Raw genomic sequence first — 20221 nt, forward strand, 5'->3', positions numbered from 1 at the left:
GGCCTAAATTTCATGATATTCATGATATTCGGATTGTCATGTGAAGACAACTACCTTGTTTGCTAATGTTTGTTTCTGGAATCAGTAATCACTTTTTTCTTCTTTTTTTTAAATGATAAAATGTAACAATATGACACTTGACACTAAGGATAGTCCAATAAAACTGTTTACAATGAATGAACGGTTTATTTATAGCAAACCAAAATCAAAAACCTCAACTCAAATGACATAAAACATGGGATAAGGAGAGTGAAGTAACAACTCCTACCCATTTTGGTTCATTGTCTTTAATGTAAAGAAAACAAAAACAGAAAAACAAAAACAGAATGAAGACTGTTAATACAAAATGACTACCATCTGTTTTAAACATATTTACAACATGAAACATTCCAGAAAATAAACCGTAGCCCAGATATTACGCAAACGTATTAAGTCGAACTCTCGTCTCCACAGCTAAGGGAACACTTTACTGAGTCACAAACATCACACCATATTTATACAATGTGTAAACAAGTTGTTGAAACACTGGTTTGGAGTTTTAGGAATGCTGAACATAAGCTTATCATGGCTTTGTGTGGTCAATACAACCTCCTGATACTGTGCTGTAAAGAGAGAACGTGATACTGATGCTGTAGCTTCCTGAGACAAATAACACCAACAAACTCAATCAAAAGATTGATTGACATACAAAACTGAGAAAGAATAAAAGGCTTGAGCACATTATCATCTTTGCATGAGCGCTGAATTACAAATGTAAACAGGATCTGAACAACTTCGGGTACGGCTCTACTGTGCAACCTGCAAGCCTCAGCACAGTGAATGTTGAACAGGCGTTTAGGGAATCACACAAATGGAATTATATATACATAAAAATGTTAAAAACAATCTGTAGGGAGACTAGAAAAATATAATTCACTCTGATACATGAACGCCTCTCTGCTAAAGAAAAAAAGAGCCTGTAAAAACTGAGAGCATGGTGTTTGAAAAATGTCCATTTCCATGCTGAAGATAAAAAGCAGGTTGTTGCTCTACTCATAAAACAGACCACTTTCAAATAGCTTCCGGTTTATAGAAAGGTACACAGAACACTTCTATTAAAGCACTTTAAACACACCTTATTCCAGTGGCAGCTAAAATATGCTCAAGACACTGTTGTTTTAACCACTTTGCCAGTTACTACATACACATTCCATTTTTCCTATGTGGATTTTTTTTTTTGTTGCATTAAATGGCGGTGTTAACAGGTTTCATAAGTCCATTTCACCTTTCAAGTATAAATACAGTGCGGTAGTGGAGTGAACAGAGCAGAGAGACTAATTACTTGTTGGAGTAAACAAACCTACTTAAGAACTTGGCTGTTAATAAAAAATAAAAAATTAATGCAGATATATTTTCTGGACCCGGCACAGGCTCCAGCAAGCCCTGTTACGACGAGTGCAGGACAAGTGGGAAAATTCAGAATGTATTTTCACAAAATCAGCTTCCAAACTGCACTAGACAAAAATGATACTGAGCACCTTTAAATCCATTATTTTAAGTTCCAATCATAATGGGATGAATGAAAAAAACAAACAAAGGTAATGTCACAGTTCACATATGTCAGAGTTCCATTGTTATGCAGCTTTCTTCTTCTTTTTTCCTTTTCTGTAGCCTCGACCAAACCAGCCACCCTGCACAGCCTCCGCTGGCTCCCTGGGTCCCGCCGAGGAGTCCTCCAGGCCGTGTGGGGGCGCTATGACCTCGCGTGTGCAACTGTCAATCTCCTCCGGCCGCAAAGGAGTCGCCAGGCTGAAGATGGGATCCTTGGCCCTGGTGACGCATAGGGAGGAAAACTCAGTTCAGATAATGCTCTCATCTCTCTCCTTCAGACAAAGCACACATTTTGGAAAGTTTGAAGGAAAATAAAAAATTAATGAAAATTGCTTTTTGTTCAAATATTGGTTCACAGCGTTGCAAATATTCTGCAAATGCGTTTCTTCCTGTGATTATGCATATTTAAACAAAAGTGAAATATGAAACAAACACCAGAAGCAAGTGCAAAAACCCTGACAAATCATTTCACACATCATTTGGTGTGATCCAATGCTACACTCTGAAACGTGCATCGACGATGGAAAACGCAGTGTGTTCATATGTCAGAAGGACAGATAGTGAAATGGGACATTTCCAATCCCAAATATTACCTTCTAACATGAATTAAATTTGATTGAAAAGTTTGTATATAATCTTTTCTTTAAGACAAAGAAAGAAAGAATTACCGCATGTTTGCTTTTTGGTTTGAATGACTCCCATCAATACTGTGAGAGTATTTTGAATGGACACTGTTGCTCCTCCTGCCTGTGATCCTCACCTCTCATAAACAGGAATCTGAATATTGAGCTCCTCCATCAGGACCCTCATGACTTCGTCACACTTGCCGTGAATTTTCAGCACTGCAAGATCGTCTTTTGGTGTCCACTAAAAAAAGAAAAAAAAAATCAACAACAACAACAGCAGTCATATCTATTGGTATCTTATGACCTTCTCTTGTTGATTTGCTGAAACAAAAACCAGCTTGCACCTGGAGGTTGACGATGTAGAGCTTAGGCCTTTTGTCTGCTGGTCGGTTCATGCACCAAAGACAAGCGTATTTCTTTAGCACCTAGAAGAGCAGGAAGAAGCAGCGTTACCTTATTGGATGCGAAATGTAGAAGACAACCTACAAGGCCGTTTTTTAGGCAGCAGGCGATTTCTTTTCCTACAGGGTCATACACTACATGGGAACCGAGGATAGAAGTATACTATATGTTGTTATTTTACATTGAGCACATTATATCTCTGGTTCCAGGTAATTGTTGCATTCAGGCCTGAACTTTTTTTTTTTTTTCATCTAATGTCTCGGAAGCCAACCTTTAGACTCGAGCCCAAGCAAAGAATAACATCAGCCGCGCTGGCAGCCTCTGCCGCTCCCTTCCAGTTGAGCGGTTGCTCCAGGGTCCCCCGTTCTCCAAAGTGCACAATGGTGTCCCTGAGTTCGCCGCCACAGTGGCTGCACGTGCGACCGGTCCCGTGGCGGTGCAGCGATGTTCTCTCCGTCACGTCGAATAATCGCACGTACTCCCTGAGCAGAGAACAGGACGTACACACCTGGAGGCGGGATTTAAAGGTAGCTCAGCAAATCAACGTCATCGCGATTTAACGGCACGTGAGATTTAACGGCGAGGACGATGAGCGACTAAGAACCAAAGACAAAATAAAAACAGTTTTGCACCTCGATGAACATGTTCCCGTGAAGCTCAGACAGAGCCTGCCGGGGTAGACCACTGCGCAAGTGAAGGCCGTCACAGTTTTGAGAAACAACATGTTTCACCTGTACACAGAATAGAAACACAAGAGTTAGAATTATTTTAAAATGATCTATAGTCTAATTTACTCTATTTGGGCACACGTACCAGATTTTCTTTATGCAGCATCTTGATGCACATGTGTGTGAGCGTGGGCTCAGCTTTACTGAGGTCAGACGAGCTGTAACAGGGGAGATAAAGGGTGGATTCCAGCCAATATGGTGGGACACAGTGTAAAAATTTCAACACCTGATTCAAAATCTGACCTGACTGTCCGTCCCTTCTGCAGTTGTGTCCACACCCCGTTCGGGCCCCTGTAGTCGGGAATAGAAGCTGCCTAGAACAAAAGAGAAAACAGAACACGCCGGTCATGACACAGAGTACAAACTCAAGCAACTTTGAATAACGCGGTGAAGCACAGCGTACCGTGCTGATTCCAGCTCCGGTGTAAACCACCAAGTGTTTGGCTTGCTTGACTGCCACAGCAAGTTGCCTGACTTTGCTTTTGAGGTCATCCACGTCATCGTGTACCTGCGGAAAGACGGATACAATATAGCATCAAACAAAATATAATATATTACACAAACAAGTTATATAGATAAAATGTATTCTTTATCATTGGAAACTTTGAGCTGATGTGCAAACATCCGCTTCAAAAATTAGTTTTACAGCATTTCTGTTAGCGCTAAAGGCAAGAACCTTAAATGGAGGGTAATTTTGAGTTTCTGAATGAATTCAGATCATTCACATATGTGTTTAGCAATATTTATCAAAGAATACCAAAACAAACTTCTTTACAAAAAAAAAAAAAAAAAAAAAAAATCGTTCATCAGTACACCCTGACCGTCAGCCTTAAACAAGACAAGACCCGTGTGGCTTTTGTTTATCCACCTTTTAACTCAAGTCGGACCTTGCTTGCACAAACCGCAGCATGAAGTGGGAAGAGTACGACCAGTAGCAAATCGCCGTCAGATTCACCTCCTCCTGCTTCCTCTTCAGCACGTCGGTTCGAACTTGTCTCTTGCAGAGCTCCTCCACAGTTTCTCTGTGCAGCAGCAACACGGCCGCCTCCTCCTCCGACCGCTCGGGCTCCGGTTTTTTCAGGGCCCGTCTAACCTTCGGGTGAGTGACACAAAAGCACAAATTAAGGCTAAACGTCCATTAAAGGCAGAGCTACGAGAGCTTCCTTCACCCGGCTAGCTTGGTGCTGCCGGCTAACTGGGGGAGGAATAAAGACTACAAACGAGATGTTGCCCGTCTTACCAGTCTAAATATGTTCCTCTCGCTTTCTCGTTGCAATATTTTAGCCTTTTGCAGCGCCTTTCTTTCAGTCCGCGGCGAAAGGCTACTGTCTGCTGCTTCTGCCATCCTGTTTTACATGAAATGGACCGGAGCCAGCGGACCAAAACAGCAGCGCTTTAAGCTCCAGTTTCCCAACACAAGCCGGAGCGGAAGTTCTAAGCGGTTGCATGAGCATCGAGAGCCTCCTAACAGCGCCCTCTGCTGCGGGGAGACAGACACGCGTTAAACGTGGTTTCAAGCTTGTAGTGACAACAGAGAAACAAGCAACGTGGGAAAAATACATTTATTAACAACCATATTCCAATAAATAACATAGGGCAGGTCCAAACACACAATCAAACAGGTGTAAAATATAACGCAAAACTTTACAGGCATTTTTGGCTGACAAATACCAAGGAAACACTAAGGTATCTGCCACTTAGGGAGTAACAAACTGTTCAAGTATTGTCAATAACAAAAAACCCTGATGAAAAGTGTTGCAGAATAAGTGAGCACACAAAACTGTAAAATCACAATTGTAATTATAGAAGGCAACAAAACAGATTCAAAGTTGGATATTCTGAAAAACAAAGAAGATTGGAAAAAAATAATTATTTATTTCCTTGAAGGCATTGTGACCAACTCTCAGTGTAAAAGCAGACGTGAGGAAAAACTCTTTGACTTGGTTTTGCATTTCAGTCTGCAGGCCCTGCTGGAACAGTGAAAGCTGCCTCTTCTCTGCTGCTGACTCTGTGGTTTTCTATTTAATCTTGCCCCAAACTCCCACTGTAAGATTTGTATAATGACAGAGACATTTTTAGTGTTATTTATTATTCATGTGCTCTCTGTCTCTTCTGAGCGATGCGTCTGGGTACAAGTGCACAAAAGTTTTTAAGGGTTTGATGAAGAGGGAGTGTTTCATTTTTTCTTCTTGCCAAGTCAACATATTTCCCATCTTGAGGAGCACAACAAACAAAAAAAGAAGAAGCTGGAAGTAGACTGGATGGAGCAGCGACTGTCCATCCCCACCACCCCCCTGGGCATTCACACACAATGTATGACCACTCTGATGACCCGCACTCCAATTTCGGCGAAGGGCGTAAAAAATTTACGGCGCGGCGAATGTGGAGGGAGCGCAGGTTGAGTTATTACTCTGGATTTTTTGGTACATTTAGTTATACAATATTCATGTAATCGCTAGAGCCCTTATTAGGGAGTCCACACTGGGGCCAATTAGAGGGAGTGTCATCGGGGTCTGGAGGAGTAAGTGCTCTTAGGGACCCTCTGAGGATCGGCTTTCAAGCGTCCTCCTTTGGTTTGTTGCGGCTGCTGGGCCGAGGATCCGGCGCCGCGATCGCCCCTCGCCACCGCTCCCCGGTGCCTCCCTGCAGCCTTCTTCTGCAGCCTGGAGGGAGGAAGACACACTTTTCTTAAAAAGGGAAGGCGCGCTAAGAATGCTTACAGTGTCAAATTTAATAAAGTTAAAGATTAAGTTGAAGTTGAAGATCGAGTGTACGTGCTCTATAGCTCACATCCTTTCCTTCTTCCGCTCCAGAGATTTTTGCGTCGCTGCCGACAGAGAGCTCTTCCGTCTGGCTTGTCCACTCTGCACGCACGCACACACGCGCACACACACGCACGCACGCACACACACACACACACACACACACACACACACACACACACACACACACACACACACACACACACACACACACACACACAACACACAACACACATCAGTCTCTGCATAGTCACTTTTATCTAGTGCACTGGAAAGGTGTGTGAAAAAACAACACTAGATATAATCAAAAGGCAGCATGGCTGACTTTCCGACCTTTTGGCTGTAAAACGTGCTGTTATTGCTGCCATTTCAAGGCAACACATTGCACATGAGCACCTGGAAGCTCCGCACTTTAAATTGGTGCATTTCAAATTACTGTATTTCACCCTGCACTTCACCGTGTACTCTGAATTTCGTTGTACTGAAAGTACATTGACAAGTACAAGTACAATAAAAGCTTGCAATTGAATTGAATTTAACTGAATTGTATTGAATTGATTTCAATTCAATTCAGACTGCTGAGTATTCTGGACACTTGAAATTACACCAGCACTAAGTACACAAGTTGTATTTTCTTATTGTGTTTTTTGTGCTTGTGTCTATGGCCCCCACATTGTGTTGGCATTTGTTGAATTTGGTTTGTCCTCAGTAAAAAAAAAAAAAAAAAAAAAAAAAGGGCCAAGATAGATGAAACAGATTAGAAATGTCTACCAGAGGCCCTGCACTGACTTGGTGGTGAGAAGGGAAGGGGTGAAATTTTTTAGTATCCGTCCTTTTAAACGCTAAATTGAAGCTCCTGTATTTTCCGACGACGCAGGGATTCGTGCAAAGGTCACCTGTCGCCTTAGCTCCTTCTCACGGGCCGCCTCTCGGTCCCAGCCGATGAGCTGCATCCTCTCGGAGGTGGACAGGCCGAAGAAGATGTCGCTGACCTCGTAGCGTGCAGCGCGCAGCTGGGGGAGGAGAGGAGGAGGGCGACGGAGGAGATAAGAGACTTTAAATAACTGCAGCAGTGTGTGTGTGTGTGTGTGTGTGTGTGTGTCTACCGTCAAAAAGAAGAAAAAAAAGAGGAGGAGACCCTTTCAAGGAAGGAGAGAAATCAACAGACAATTGCGTGTTTGTTTGCGCAGACCTGCAGAGTGACTCTCTCCTGCAGCAGAACGTCCTGCCGGCTGCCAGGGTTCAGCGTCTGCAAGAGCTGCTGCGTGTCCTGCAAACACACAATGTACACCATCCTCAGAGCAAACATGGGCAAACTACGGCCTGGGGGCCATATGCGGACTAGATCTTATATAAAGACAACGCATGAATGATGTGTAACTGATCATGGACAGGGAAAAAAAAAGCTGTAAAGTTTCTGCTTTTGCAACTCAGCTTTCCGAATAAAAAGACACTGGAAAAAAAAAATCTGTTTAGTGCCACTTGACACACAGACACCTCTGTCTCTACTCACCTGGACGGTGCGCACGAGCTGCGCCACGCGCTCTGACCTCAGCAGCCTGCGCGTTAGGAAGCCTTTGACGGCTGCCAGCAGCAGGGGGCGGTAGCGGTCCGACAGCTCAGGCAACGGCTGAGAGAGTGAAGGGGGGGGAGGGAGGAGAGTAGAGAGGAGAGGAAGGGGGACAAAGTAGAAGAGAGAGAGAGAGAGGGAGGGGGCGGTGAATAATGAGGACCAAAGGGGGCGAGAGAGGAGAATGCTAATTCCATCAATGACAACCAATTAATTTCCCCACGCAAAGAATCTCAAGGTCCTTTCCCCCCCAGCTGGCATCTGTTTAGCGCGTCAACACAAGCAGACAAGTGGCTCATCATTACAGCCGGGCATAATAAGCTGTATTATAATAATAACAATAATAATAATAACAATAACAATAAGCGGCTGGTGAGCTTTTGACTCACTTGTTGATTCAATCGCCGTTGCGTCAAAAGGACGCACGTGTAGTGGGGGGAGGGGGGGGGGGGTGAGCTGCCGAGCTAAAAACAGAGTGAGGAAGCCGCGGAAACGAAATAAATAGATTGATAGATAATAGGGCTGTCAGTCGATTTAAAATTTTACTTGCAAATTAATCGAAATTTTTTTACCCTGCTCTATATGTACCTTAAGATATTTATTGGGTTATACTCACAGAAAAATTGGAGAGGACAGTAATAATTCCTTTGTGGAAATATTCTATTTCTGTTTTCATTGGAACATTACAAATCGATTGCATACTTATACTGTACAGATACTAAAAAAAAACAAACCTCACACCATGAGATGTTCTCAAGCCATGATCACGTTTGTCAATCGCAGCACTTTATTTTTTAAAAATTAACCGGATTCTCTCGTGTTTGTTTGGGTGACTTCCTGTCCAGCTTGGCGCGGATCGCTCGCAGCTGGCGTCCAAAAAAAAAAGCTTTTTGCGGTGCTTCCTCGGCCGGTGTGAACCAGGCGATAATCGCGCGAGAAAAAAAAATGAGTGCCGTTAAAAGGAGTTTGAGTTAACGCCTTAGTAACGCGTTAACTTCCACAGCCCTCATGGGCGGCGTGATGGCGGTGCCTGTTTGAAGATACCGCCGGCTGATCCACTGATGCATGACCACCTTGCGGCCACACAGTGAGAGAGAGAGAGAGAGAGAGAGAGAGTGTGTGTGTGTGCATGTGTGTGTGAGGGGGGACGGAGGGGGTGTCTTTCACATTGCACTGCTGCTGACACGGATGAACAAATGTGATCCTGCCATACCTGAGCAGTGGCGGTGGCGGTGGCAGCAGAGGTCAGAGTGTCCCCGACACGTGAGGCCGACACGGAGGACGGAGAAGTGAAGCTCTGGAGGAGTCGGTAGCGAGCGGCCAGAGCCTGACAGAGAGAGAGAGGGAGAGAGAGAGAGAGAGAGAGAGAGAGAGAGAGAGAGAGTTGGGGGGATGTTGAGGGTTGAATGGGAGAGGACAGCAAATGAGGCAGGAGGAAGAAATTAATTGAGGGTGGAGAGGAAGAGACAGGTGGGAGAGGGGGTAGGGGTGGGGGTGGGGGGTGATGACAGCGGAGTGAGGTGAGGGACAACGGAGAAAAATGACGACGGTCCGAGACGTGGGAGCAGGCCACACACAGGGGGGTTGGGGGGGAGGAAAGGGGGCCATTAGTGGTGGCACTCGGCGGGACGATTGGGCACTTAAACCACAGACGCTCATGAATTAAACAAATTATCCTTTCCTTTTCTGTGTCAGCCCCGCCACCCCCACCCACCCTGTCTCCAACCCTCCGACACAGTTCATCCCACACACACACGCTCGCTCTCTCTCTCTCTCGTCGTATCGATGATAACAAAAAAAGACGGGGGTGGGGAGGGGGTTGAAAAGACCCCCCCCCCCCTTTCTTTTTTTTTTTTTCATAAACGGCTTATGTTAATTATATCGTTGTTAGGGATACATAAATTAAACAGAGACTTGTGATTAATGGGGCGGGAAGAGCGGCCAAGAACAAATACAGACACAAGCTGAAAAAAAAGAAAAAAAAGAAAGAGAGCTCGCAGAACTGGGCTGCCAGAGAACAGCAGGCGTCCTTCAAGACCGCGCCGTGCACGTGCGCACGCACACAGACGAGCGCGCCGTGGCAGAAACTGGGCGAGCGCGCCAGGCCGCCTCTCAGGGATGTGATGAAACATTTATGGTAGAATCCCACTGTGCTTTCTCTCTCTCTCTCTCTCTCTCTCTCTCTCTCTCCCTTTCTCCTTTTTTCTTTTCTTTTTAAACTCTGGGGAGAGTCTGAAGGTCTCTTGTAATGAGGGGACGTCTGTAGTCTGCCCACGACAACCGGGTCCCCAGAAACAGCCACACTGATCGGGGAGGTCGGGCACATGGCCAGAGGATGAAAGTCTGGACAGAAAGTCTGAAAGCTTCATTAAAATGTCGACGTTTCTCCAAAGCGAGTGGGCGGAGTCGGGACGGCAGTGTTTTTTTTGGTTGTTTTTTTTTTTTTTTTTGCTTGGACGCACAGTCTGTCGGAGGCTCGTGACGCTAATCGGAAGTCTGGGCCTCCGACTGGCCGAGTGCACGGCCGCTGTCTCCCTGCCAATGACGACGTCACGTGCATTAAATCTGTGCAAACGCTTGTGGATTCTGGTGTCTTAAGAGCTGCTGAGCCCCGGCCGCTGCTGTTCGCAGAGCAATGGCTCGTTTTTCGGATCTCAGCATCAAACTCGTGGATTGAAGGACAAAAGCTGAGAAAATACATTACATCTCATAATTAATTATTGATCCGTCGATTTTCTGGCACGTTTCTGTTGATCGGTGTGGGTAAAAAGTTTTTTTTTTAAAAGACAAACCACAATAGTCTGAAGAAACTATGATTTAAAAAAATGCCCCCGCGTCAAAATAAAATACAAGGACTACTACTTTAATTAAAAATTGACTTTATCTACATTTGGACCTTAAAGTAGAATCTACTAAGTGGTTTTAGTGCCTGCTGATTGAATAAAAGATTATTGACCAGGTAGACAGCAGAAAGTGAAGTTTAATATTCTTACGTCCTGAAGTCTGCTTTGGATCAATGCAGAACGTATAAAACCTGCCGCTACAATCCCACATAAATTATAACTACACCAGTGCAGGCGAATCAATCGGAGCATGTTTCCTCCTCTACTTTGACTGATGCTGTCAATCATATTTGCTGTGCCGTCTCAAGTGCAGGACAAATGGAACAGCAGCAGCGTTTGCTTTAAAAAACACAGGTAGAAATTAATTGAAATGTGCGCAGTCTGTTTTAAAAATAAAGATCTATACATCTGGTTCATTAGCACATGGCAAGTGAACTCTTTCCCATTCAGACTGTCCATGCTGGTGATGATGCTGATGGGGGTACCTGCAGCAGCTCCTCCTGCTGTCTCCTGTGATCGGTTCTCAGGGCTCTGATCTGAGCGGCGTGAGCTTGCGTCAGCGTTTCCTGCTCGTCTCCGCGGCCGGCGGCTTCCTGCTGCGGCCCTGCACCTGCGGGCAGTTGAATTACACGCCGTGATCACATGGTGTGCGGGTGCGCAGGGAATTTAAAAAAGAAAAGGAGCTGAGGGTCGGATGGAGTTCTGTGTGTTCTATTTCTAAGGACAAACACCCACGTTATGCTAAACTGAATTTATGAATACAATACAATGTGCTTTGAGCTGGTCACGCTGGGCACACGTTTTCACGATTCCCAGAACATGTCTTAATGGGAAAAGTTTCCCATTGTGATGTCACAAAGGGATTAGACACATCCTCCTGAGGTTAGTGCCAGCAGCCTCGTTCAGGTGTTGGCTTCCCACTCCACTCCGAAATCGGCCTCGTTATTCTTCCCTTGCAAGGACGGTAGAAAACCAAAACTCAATATTTTTCTGTAGGGAAGCTGTAAACAGAGGGCTAAACGTGTTGCTTCCTGAAAGACTAACTGTAGAGTCTTTATGACAATGCAATGAAGTTGAGGGTGAAAAGCAAAATAGCTTAAATCTAAGACACAATACTGGATTTCAGACTTTGAGTAAGTATTGATTTTCGATACAATTTTCAATACTAGCAACCACGGAAGTTTCGTCAGGGGAGGGGGGGCGGGGGGGCATGAGTATTGATATTTCGATACTACAGAAAAGTCTTATTGAATTGTTTTTAGTTTCTAATATCGATATTTAATCGATATATCGATATTTTTGACAACACCAGCGTGCTATATTTCTATTGCATGTATATTCCTATGTTTGCATGCTGTATTTCTATTGCATTTACTGTACATTTCAAATTTTTTCTTTTTATGTGAAAGCCAAGAGTTATTGACAAAATGTTGTTTTTCTTGCACAATGACAATGAAAGATCTTGAATCTTGATGAGAAAACTCTTGATTGAGGTTCAGAGTGTGTTGTGGTTGCAAGTCTCACCGTCAGTGCAGCAGCCATCCACTCTGCCGTCGCTGCCCCCCGTCGTCTCCCCCGCCACTTGCATCAACAGTCTCCGCTTGACCTTGGACACGCCCCCCTGACCGTCGCCCCCGCTCTCTGGGGTCAGGCCGCTCTCCGGACTACGGTGGGCGCCGGCAGAGGCCTCATGCAGCCACAGGTCCGACGGCGACTCCACCTCGTACGACCGGTTGAGGCCGCCACGGCCTCCCGCCGTCGACTCGCTCCTGCCCTCTGCTGGAAGGTCGCCGCCACCTGACGTCGCCGGGAAGTGACACCGAGTGCCGCCACCTTCAGACGGAAGAACTCTGAGAACTTGAGGAATCTGAAGGCGTTGAGTTTCTCCAAGGAGACTTCTGGCTGTGGGCTGCTGCACTCCACTCCCTGCGTCTGTTCGGCCTTTGTTATGAATATCATCTGTTGTTTTCTCCTTTGCCCTCTGGGCGGCGATGCTTTTGACCAGCCTGAGCTCACTCACGTCGACGGCCTCGGCTGCTTGGACCTTGACGAGTGGATGATCGTCTGTGTCACCGACGCCTGACTCAGCTCCTGTGTCTCCCAGCGACGCCCTCCTGAGCTCTTTTGGAAACCTTCCCAAGCTGCTGCAGCTGCTGCTGCTACCAGGAAGACCTCCTGCCTTGTCCTGCTGACAGTCAGTGAGTTTCTCAAGAGGCTGACGTCCCTGCGGATCGTTTAGCACTTCCTCTGAGTGGCCGCTGCCTTCGGAAACGAACTCACTTTGGCTTTGCCGGCCCAGGTTTCCTGCCAGCGTCGACTCCAGATCAGAGATCATTGCTTTCAGGCCCGAGAGGTTTAACTCCAGCTGATCGATGTGCAGGGAACTGGTGGCTAAGACTCTCTGGACGGAGGGAGAGGCGGCCTGCTCCACCTCCACCTCTCCGGCTTTGTGGTCGCCGTTCAGGAAGGTGACCAGCGTGTGCATCGCGTCGGCTGGGAAGGTGCTCCTGAAGCCCACGGGGCTCCTGCTGACACTCGGGACTGGGATTGTGTTGAATTTCCCCCCTCTGTAAAAAGCGGTGGGAGAGTTGATCAAGTGTAAAGCTCTCTGTACAGGTGAGCTTGCAGGCAGCAGGGACGTCTTGTGTGTGGAGGCACTTGTTACTTTAGTGTCTACATCTGGTGAAACACTGACTTTGCTACTTTCAAAAGTTGTTCCCACTCTGCCACCATTACTACTCTCATCTCTTCCCCAATGAGTGCTCTCCGAATTCAAGTTTGTCTTTTCCCAAAAGAATTTGGGCGCAATCTTCCTCTGATGTGGCAGCGTTTTTTCTGCGCCTCGATTCTCTTTGGGCCTCTTCCCCTCTGAAGCCTCGGCGCTCTCTGGAAGCAACTCATCATTCTCCTTGTCGGAGAGACTCGGCTCCTCCGTCCTCGTCCTTGCCTCAGCTTGGGTCCTCTCCTGGATTTTCACGTTCTTGGCTTGGTTCCTGAGCATCCGCTGGCGCCGCCGGCACTCCTGAGATCTCCTCAGGAGGGCCTGGAGGCTCAGTCGATGAGGATGCGCAGATGGCTCACCTTCACCCGCGTGGTCGTCTGCTGGCTCCGTGGGCTCGTGCTGAACGGACGACTCTGCAGATGAGTGGTGACAGACGCCCTGCGCGTGCGACGACTCGGGACTGTCTGACAAAACGCTGTTTACATCCAAACTGTTATCCTTGTCGAGGTCGATCAGCGTAGAAACCGAGAGGTAATCTTCACCCTCCACACTCTCGTCGCGTCTGCGCTCGCACGTAATTGAATCGTGCTGCTGGGGAGAGCAACTGATGTCTCTTACGACTAAAAAGTCTCGACAGCAGGGAGACTCCAACCCACTTTTTTCCAATTCTTCCCCATCTATGGGCGGATGGCTAATAATATCCGGCATCTTGCCGATTGTGTTTGAAGTGTTAAGAAGGAAAAAGCTGCTCCCCACGTCACAGGCACCTTCAGAGGAGCCAAAGGCCTGGCGCTCCTTCCCTGTGTCGACCCCTCCGGACAAGATGGTGGTGCTTCCCACATTCTCACAGGTCAGGTACCCCGAGGACGCCGACTGGTGGTGGCTCACACCGCTGATGAACGTTGGCTGTGACTCTTGCTGGCTAGTAAGACATCTGTCCCGGTTGTTCAGCTGAGGCGTCACGTCGGAAGAGAGAAAGGCACTGTACGCAGTCGAAGTCAGAGGACAAACAGAGGCGCCATTGTTTTGGCTGCTGCACGGCGACGAGGAGAGCAGCAGGCTATGCTTTGATCTGGCAAAGTGACTGCTGTGCAACGCAGATCCATTGCTGCCTTTGTGGGGAAATGTGACATTTGCGAGCGTATCCGGCTCCTGGAGCACTTCCTCCAGTGTTGGAGTGCTTCGTACCTGCAAACAATAAAGGCATTATTTATTCAGTTAGAATGAAGTGGTGTATTACTGAAGAATGAAACGAAAGAGAAAAAAAACTGATGGCTGTTCATTTCCAACACTTGTTAACAAATGTAAAACACGAGGCAGCCTAAATGACCTAAAAGCCGCTGTTGAATCGGAATCGACAGCTCTCGTGTCCTGTCTGTAATTACCTGAACGCTTGCTAGGATGTTTTGGACGTGGGCCATTTTGCTCTCAAACTTCAGCTTCCTGTGCGCAGCAGCGTTCTGAGCAGCATCTCTGTGTTGCTGCATCTCCACCCTCCTTGCCCCGGAGAGCTGTTATCATCAGGGAGCAGACATTGAGAGGTCACACGCATTCACGCCTCGAATTAGCAGTTTCACTAAAAGTTGAGTTGAGTCTTTTGCTCTTTCACATGCACTTTCAGGGTTCATTCGTAATCCGAAGAGCCTTTAGTTAACTTGGATGTTTGGTCAGATAATTGGACACAAAATATCTGGACAGCACAAAAAGCTGACAAACCACAAATTTCCCTTTCTCTCTCCAAATGACACATACAGATAAAGGGGTAAAACAATTATCGAAGGGTATGTTAGCTGAGGTGTTTCGTTACAGATATAGGAGGTAATAACAACAACATACTGGCTTCCATTGTGGTTAAAACACAGATGTAAGAAATGTGATACAATTCATACCAATGGAGGAAGAATGGGTTGGCCATAGAAACGGATGACGGAAGACGCAGCTGAATGTTTGCTGGTTTTATCCTCTTCGTTTATCCTCAGGCTGGGGAGAAGATGCTGCACAAACTTCTCGTAGTCGTCCATCGATTTGCATCAGGATACGGTAGACGGTTAGTTGTGTGACTGATGGGACATTTAAGGCCCGTCCACGTTCACAAAGTGACGCTTTAGTGTGTTTTGCTAGCGATAGCAGCTAAAGTGCTAACCAGCTAAAGTTAGCGTCCAGAGTCAAATGTCACCACGGGTCAGCTACAAACCGCGGGCACATTTAAAACCAAACGTCTAAATACAAAACTTTTAGTAACAGTAAGTAAACGGTAGGAAAGAAAAAGGCACCGCAATAAACACAACTCGAAAGCTAGCGATCGCTCAAACAGTACACTGAGGCGGATTTGTGTTTACGTTTTACCCGCTTCGGCTCCTGGAGACGGGATTGTTTTTTTCTTTCTATGACGTCGGAGGTATTGCCCGCCTAGCTAGGTCTCCCATTGGCTCACCACATTGTTCCTGTCACAATTCTGTCCAATCGTGGCCCTCATGACAGAAGAATAACCAACCATATGTGGGACTTTACCAAGCCAGAAAAGGCGGGTCGAGCATCGCCGTCATAGCGAAACAAGCGTGGCTCTCCTGACCTCGACAGTTAAACTGTCCCGAAGGTCTCAAAACCCGGAATGGAACACAGCACGAACCCGGATGGGCCAAACAAAACACTGTGTATTCATCGGTTCAACTCTTGTTTATTTCAAGTGTACAGTTTCTGTTTGTCAACCATTTTTCTGTTTATTCTATTTGATAGAGCAAATTGTCTGTTGTACAATTCCCTCTGTCAGCGACATAATTAACCTAATTTCTTCATGTGTCTATACAAACTGAACCCACTGTCATCTAATTGGTTCCATCATGTTTCATGCCAAGAACCAGAAAAACACCCCCCAGATAAAAAAAAAAAAGAAAAGAAAAGAAAAAAGAAGTATATACTGACATGAGAAATATGCCTGCAAGAATATTAATATACATTGTCATACATATATTCTAATAACAATACCATTCATTTTGCAAATATCCTGCTGTGATAGCACCATTAATAAGATGGCAGATTTTATTACTTTTGTTTTATTACCCGCTGAATTTATTATAAGGTGTACATTACTGGCTGCGCTTGAAATATTTGGTCATTAATATTTTATTTTGACTTTGCACCGTAGTATTAAAAAGATGTAGTAAAGCATCACACATTTCAATTTGCACAACGCTATTTCCATTTCAAAACATGTTTATTGGTCATATACAAAATAAAGTAAGCTGTTTATCAACAAACATACAGTATATACATTAATAAATTAAAAGATGCATCAGACCCATGAACAAACAGTTAATTTAATGATTACCAATACCTTGTCATCATCACTTAACATATCTACAAACTGCAAAAAAACAAAAACAAAAAGAAAACATTACAATAATTTAGTGGAGGATAAATACTTACAAAGACCGTCACATTTTAAGCAATTTTCCATAGAAAGTACTGTCTCATAATTATTTATTACACCCCGTACAGAAATATTATTACAAAACACAGAACCTTCAATTACATGGGCTTTGAATAGGCTATGCCATGTTCACACAAACGCACTACTTTTTCTCTAGCTTTAGTCCGACAATTAAAATTCTTTCAGAAACACAAAAATATCCCAAACACATTAGGAAACCTGGCCAAGAGCACAGCAACAGACGCGAGAGGCTCCGGGGGGTCAGGAGGAAAATTCATTGTCACAACCAGAAAGAAAAGAAAGAGAATTCGATTGAGATGGCTTGGAATGTTGCGTTTGAGGGGTCGGCAACTGATAATAAGAGCAGCGTGCAACAGAGAGGGACTGGGAACGAGACTGGGAGGTGGTGGGTGTGGGGGAGGGAGGGGGGCGGGGGAAGCAACCTGGGGAGGCTGAGCAAACACTGCTATTGATGGAAAGACCAGAGAAACGATCAAAGGAATCCTGGCTTCATTTGCTCTCATCGATCACCGCTGGAGGTGGGTGAAAGGACTCTTGGAGTCTGGTGGTGTGTTCTGCCGTCAAAAAACAACCGAGCGAGCCACTGACAGATAAGGAGTTAATGATTAGCATCTCTCACTGGGATGGGATGCTTCAAAGGATGGCCAGAGTTAAACTCAATGACTTTGTCAAAAACAAGCCACCCCCCCGACCGCCCTTAAAAAAGGCAGGGAGTTGATAAGTGGAGCAGGACATTGTCGGGAGTTTTATCAGACGAGTCTGCACACCGTCTCCTTTTCTTCCTCGGTAAAATATTTATGAAAGTGGTCGTCGGGCCTTTTGGTGATGAAATTCCTCTTCTCCCACAAAGAGGGTCATGACCTCTGGAGCGGCAGCAGATAATCGGGGCAACATGTCTCACATGCTCTTAAAGGTCCGCTGTGGCAAACCATCAGGCCTGTGTCACCACCAGCACCAGCACCACCTGCACCACCTGCACCACCTACACCCCTCAGGGCTGAAAATCAACCATCATCAGGGTGAAGTAGAATTTGTTCTCAAGGATCTTATAAAAAAAAAAAAAAAATGCCAAGTTTCTCCTCCTTTTAGCATCTACACCAGGCATGGGCAAACTAAGGCTCGGGGCCCACATGTGGCCCATTAAGCTTTTTAATCCGGCCCATGGAACTGGAAGAAATGAAATTAATAGTAAGTAACTAAGAAAACAGCTGTATTTCATCCACTTTTCAGTGTTCAAGAGTCATTTCAAGAAAGAGAAAAATACAGAGGGGCTTCAAAGACACATATTTTGTTGTGATATTTTTGTTCATTTTTAATTGACATCAAGTTTTCTATATATCCCATGATATGTTTTGTTTCTCCTATGAGGTGGGTCACAAAACACTCCATTCATCTGCTGCTGCTCCAGCCCCCTCTGTCAAATCTTAGATCCCAGTCAAGAAGTGTGTCCACCCCTGATCTACACAGACCAAAACAAAACCCTGTATTGATGTCAGAAAAATGATCCCCTCCGGTGTGACGTCAGCTTTGCTACAGCGGGAGCTTCGACCTCTGTCATCCAGCGGACCAAATATTAGATTTCACGCTCTCGCCGTCACTTCTGAGAGACCCCGACGATAACAAACCCTGTGCTGTTGCTTCATACGTGTGATGCAAGGGGAGATAAAATTGTGTGTATGTGGGAGGAGTAGGAGGGGGGATAAAACCAGACTGCCAAGCACTCACTGTGTTTCAAGGCTCTTTCACGGCACGTGAACGCACACTGCACCTGCAAATCGCAGAACGGACGACATGAATGGCAACACAACTCCTGTGTAACACAAGAGGGCTCGTTTTGTTTGTCCAGGCCTGAATAACAACTGTCTCTTAGACAGCAGCCACTGCCTGAACACCTCACTACTAACACCTTTTGTGTATTTGAAAAAACAAAAACAAACAAACAAGCAAACAAACTGAGCATCAATTACACATTCGTTGGAAATATTGTTTCACAGTGACACATTGAGAAGTGCTAACATGTCTTTCCCAAAATTTCCCAAAAAAAGAATCAACCGTTGATCAAATTTAATAAAATGAAATAAATACTTTTTGGCAAGTAAAAATAGGGGTTATAATCCACTCACAATAGGTTTGCATTTGTAAAAATAATAATAAGAAAACAGAAAATAAATTCTGGGCTTTGCAAAAGAAATATAACAAAACGTAGTTTTCTGATTTTCTCAACATTTGCCAGTGTAAATTTAGCAATTTAATTTGGAAAAACTTCAAATGCATTTGCACTCGTTTTTTCTGAAAATCTTATAATGTTACTGTTAAGGTTCAAGAGGTGACGTGTGTTTCTTAACTGCACAGCAGTTTCTCAGCCAAATGTTCTTCACAGTGGAAAAGTAGCAGTTGAGGTTCCAAAGCATGTGCACCGTTTCTTCACATTGTGAAATATAGCTTTCTCTCTCTTCCATCACCACTCAATTTAAAACCTGGGTTACCGTTAAAAAGAACAAAAGACAAAAAAAACAAAAAAAACAAAAACAAGTAGTTTTACTCCGCAAAGTAATTCTCACCCTTTTCAACGCACGAAACCATTACATAGCAAAAAAAACAAAACAAAACAAAAAAAAACACGTTTTCACTTCATTAAACACGACACGCACGGACAGATTCGCTTCACTTCCCTGACGATCACGAAACACTTCGAAAAAAAAAAGGAAAAACAAGTGACGACACATATATACATAAATATATATATTTATAAAAAATGTACACTGCAGATAAAACAAATACCTTTCATCGTAACACCGTACAAAAATAAGTTATTCAAAGAGTCGGGGGGTGACGCGGCCGAGCGGGTCTGCTGCCGCTGTTGATGATGTTGTCGAGCTTTTGCGTCTCTGTCAGCGGGACGGACACACACACATATACGTGAAAAAAACAAAAAAACAACACTTCTTCTATCATACTGGTCTTTTTCATCATCAACAACAACAACAACAGAAACACACAATTGAAATACTGCAAAGAGCACAGGTGGGGGGAGGGGCTCTGCTGGAAAAGGGGCAAAGATGTCGAGATGATGAGGATGAGATTCGGCTGCAGCGGGATGAAGACGCCGGCCGGCCGAGCGACGGGCCGGCCGGGTCGAAGACAAAGAGTGCAGTTACCCCTCAGTGTCGTCATCCCCCCTCCCCCCCTCCTCCCTGGAATTCAAACAAGGATGAAAAGCCTTATTTCACAAACTGGTGAGAACGCTAGTTACCTCGTTACACACCTACACAGCAGCACACCGACACACCGACACACACACGCACACCGACACACGCACGCACGCGCGCACACACGCTAGTCACACGGGTACAAACACGTGCCTAGTCACTAGAGAGGAGACAAAGCTATTCAGTAGTTAAGCCACTTTTGGTACAATTGCAAAATAGAGAGATACTGTGTGTGTGTGTGTGTGTGTGTGTGTGTGTGTGTGTGTGTGATATCAAACAGATTTTTTTTTTGTTATACATTTTCTTTTACAGGTCGTT

General features: G+C 45.2%; 1 protein-coding gene across 3 annotated transcripts; it reads right to left on the reverse strand.

Annotated features, from left to right (window-relative positions):
- Positions 1 to 989: 989 nt before the first annotated feature.
- On the reverse strand, positions 990 to 15865 carry cp110 (centriolar coiled-coil protein 110). 3 transcript variants are annotated; one of them, XM_076039136.1, is made up of 11 exons: positions 5088 to 5848; positions 4587 to 5042; positions 4302 to 4439; positions 3750 to 3854; positions 3590 to 3660; positions 3432 to 3504; positions 3251 to 3349; positions 2890 to 3126; positions 2561 to 2641; positions 2351 to 2457; positions 990 to 1809 (listed from the first exon to the last, which is right to left on the reverse strand). In XM_076039136.1, the coding sequence occupies exons 2-11, from the start codon at positions 4689 to 4691 to the stop codon at positions 1614 to 1616; spliced, it is 1212 nt and encodes a 403-aa protein (XP_075895251.1). In that variant the 5' UTR covers positions 4692 to 5042; positions 5088 to 5848; the 3' UTR covers positions 990 to 1613. The 3 variants fall into 3 exon arrangements, with proteins under 3 accessions (XP_075895251.1, XP_075895233.1, XP_075895242.1); XM_076039118.1 differs by lacking the exons at positions 990 to 1809; positions 2351 to 2457; positions 2561 to 2641; ... (4 more) ...; positions 3750 to 3854; positions 4302 to 4439 and adding exons at positions 6137 to 6210; positions 7005 to 7121; positions 7301 to 7378; ... (4 more) ...; positions 14629 to 14754; positions 15133 to 15863 and having other exon boundaries at positions 4890 to 5042; positions 5088 to 6009; XM_076039127.1 differs by lacking the exons at positions 990 to 1809; positions 2351 to 2457; positions 2561 to 2641; ... (4 more) ...; positions 3750 to 3854; positions 4302 to 4439 and adding exons at positions 6137 to 6210; positions 7005 to 7121; positions 7301 to 7378; ... (3 more) ...; positions 14629 to 14754; positions 15133 to 15865 and having other exon boundaries at positions 4890 to 5042; positions 5088 to 6009.
- Positions 15866 to 20221: the final 4356 nt, after the last annotated feature.

This window comes from Nelusetta ayraudi, unplaced genomic scaffold (assembly GCF_046127955.1).
Source record: "Nelusetta ayraudi isolate G7.1 ecotype Tasmania unplaced genomic scaffold, CSIRO-AGI_Nayr_v1 ptg000004l, whole genome shotgun sequence".
In the NCBI taxonomy this organism is placed as follows: domain Eukaryota; kingdom Metazoa; phylum Chordata; class Actinopteri; order Tetraodontiformes; family Monacanthidae; genus Nelusetta; species Nelusetta ayraudi.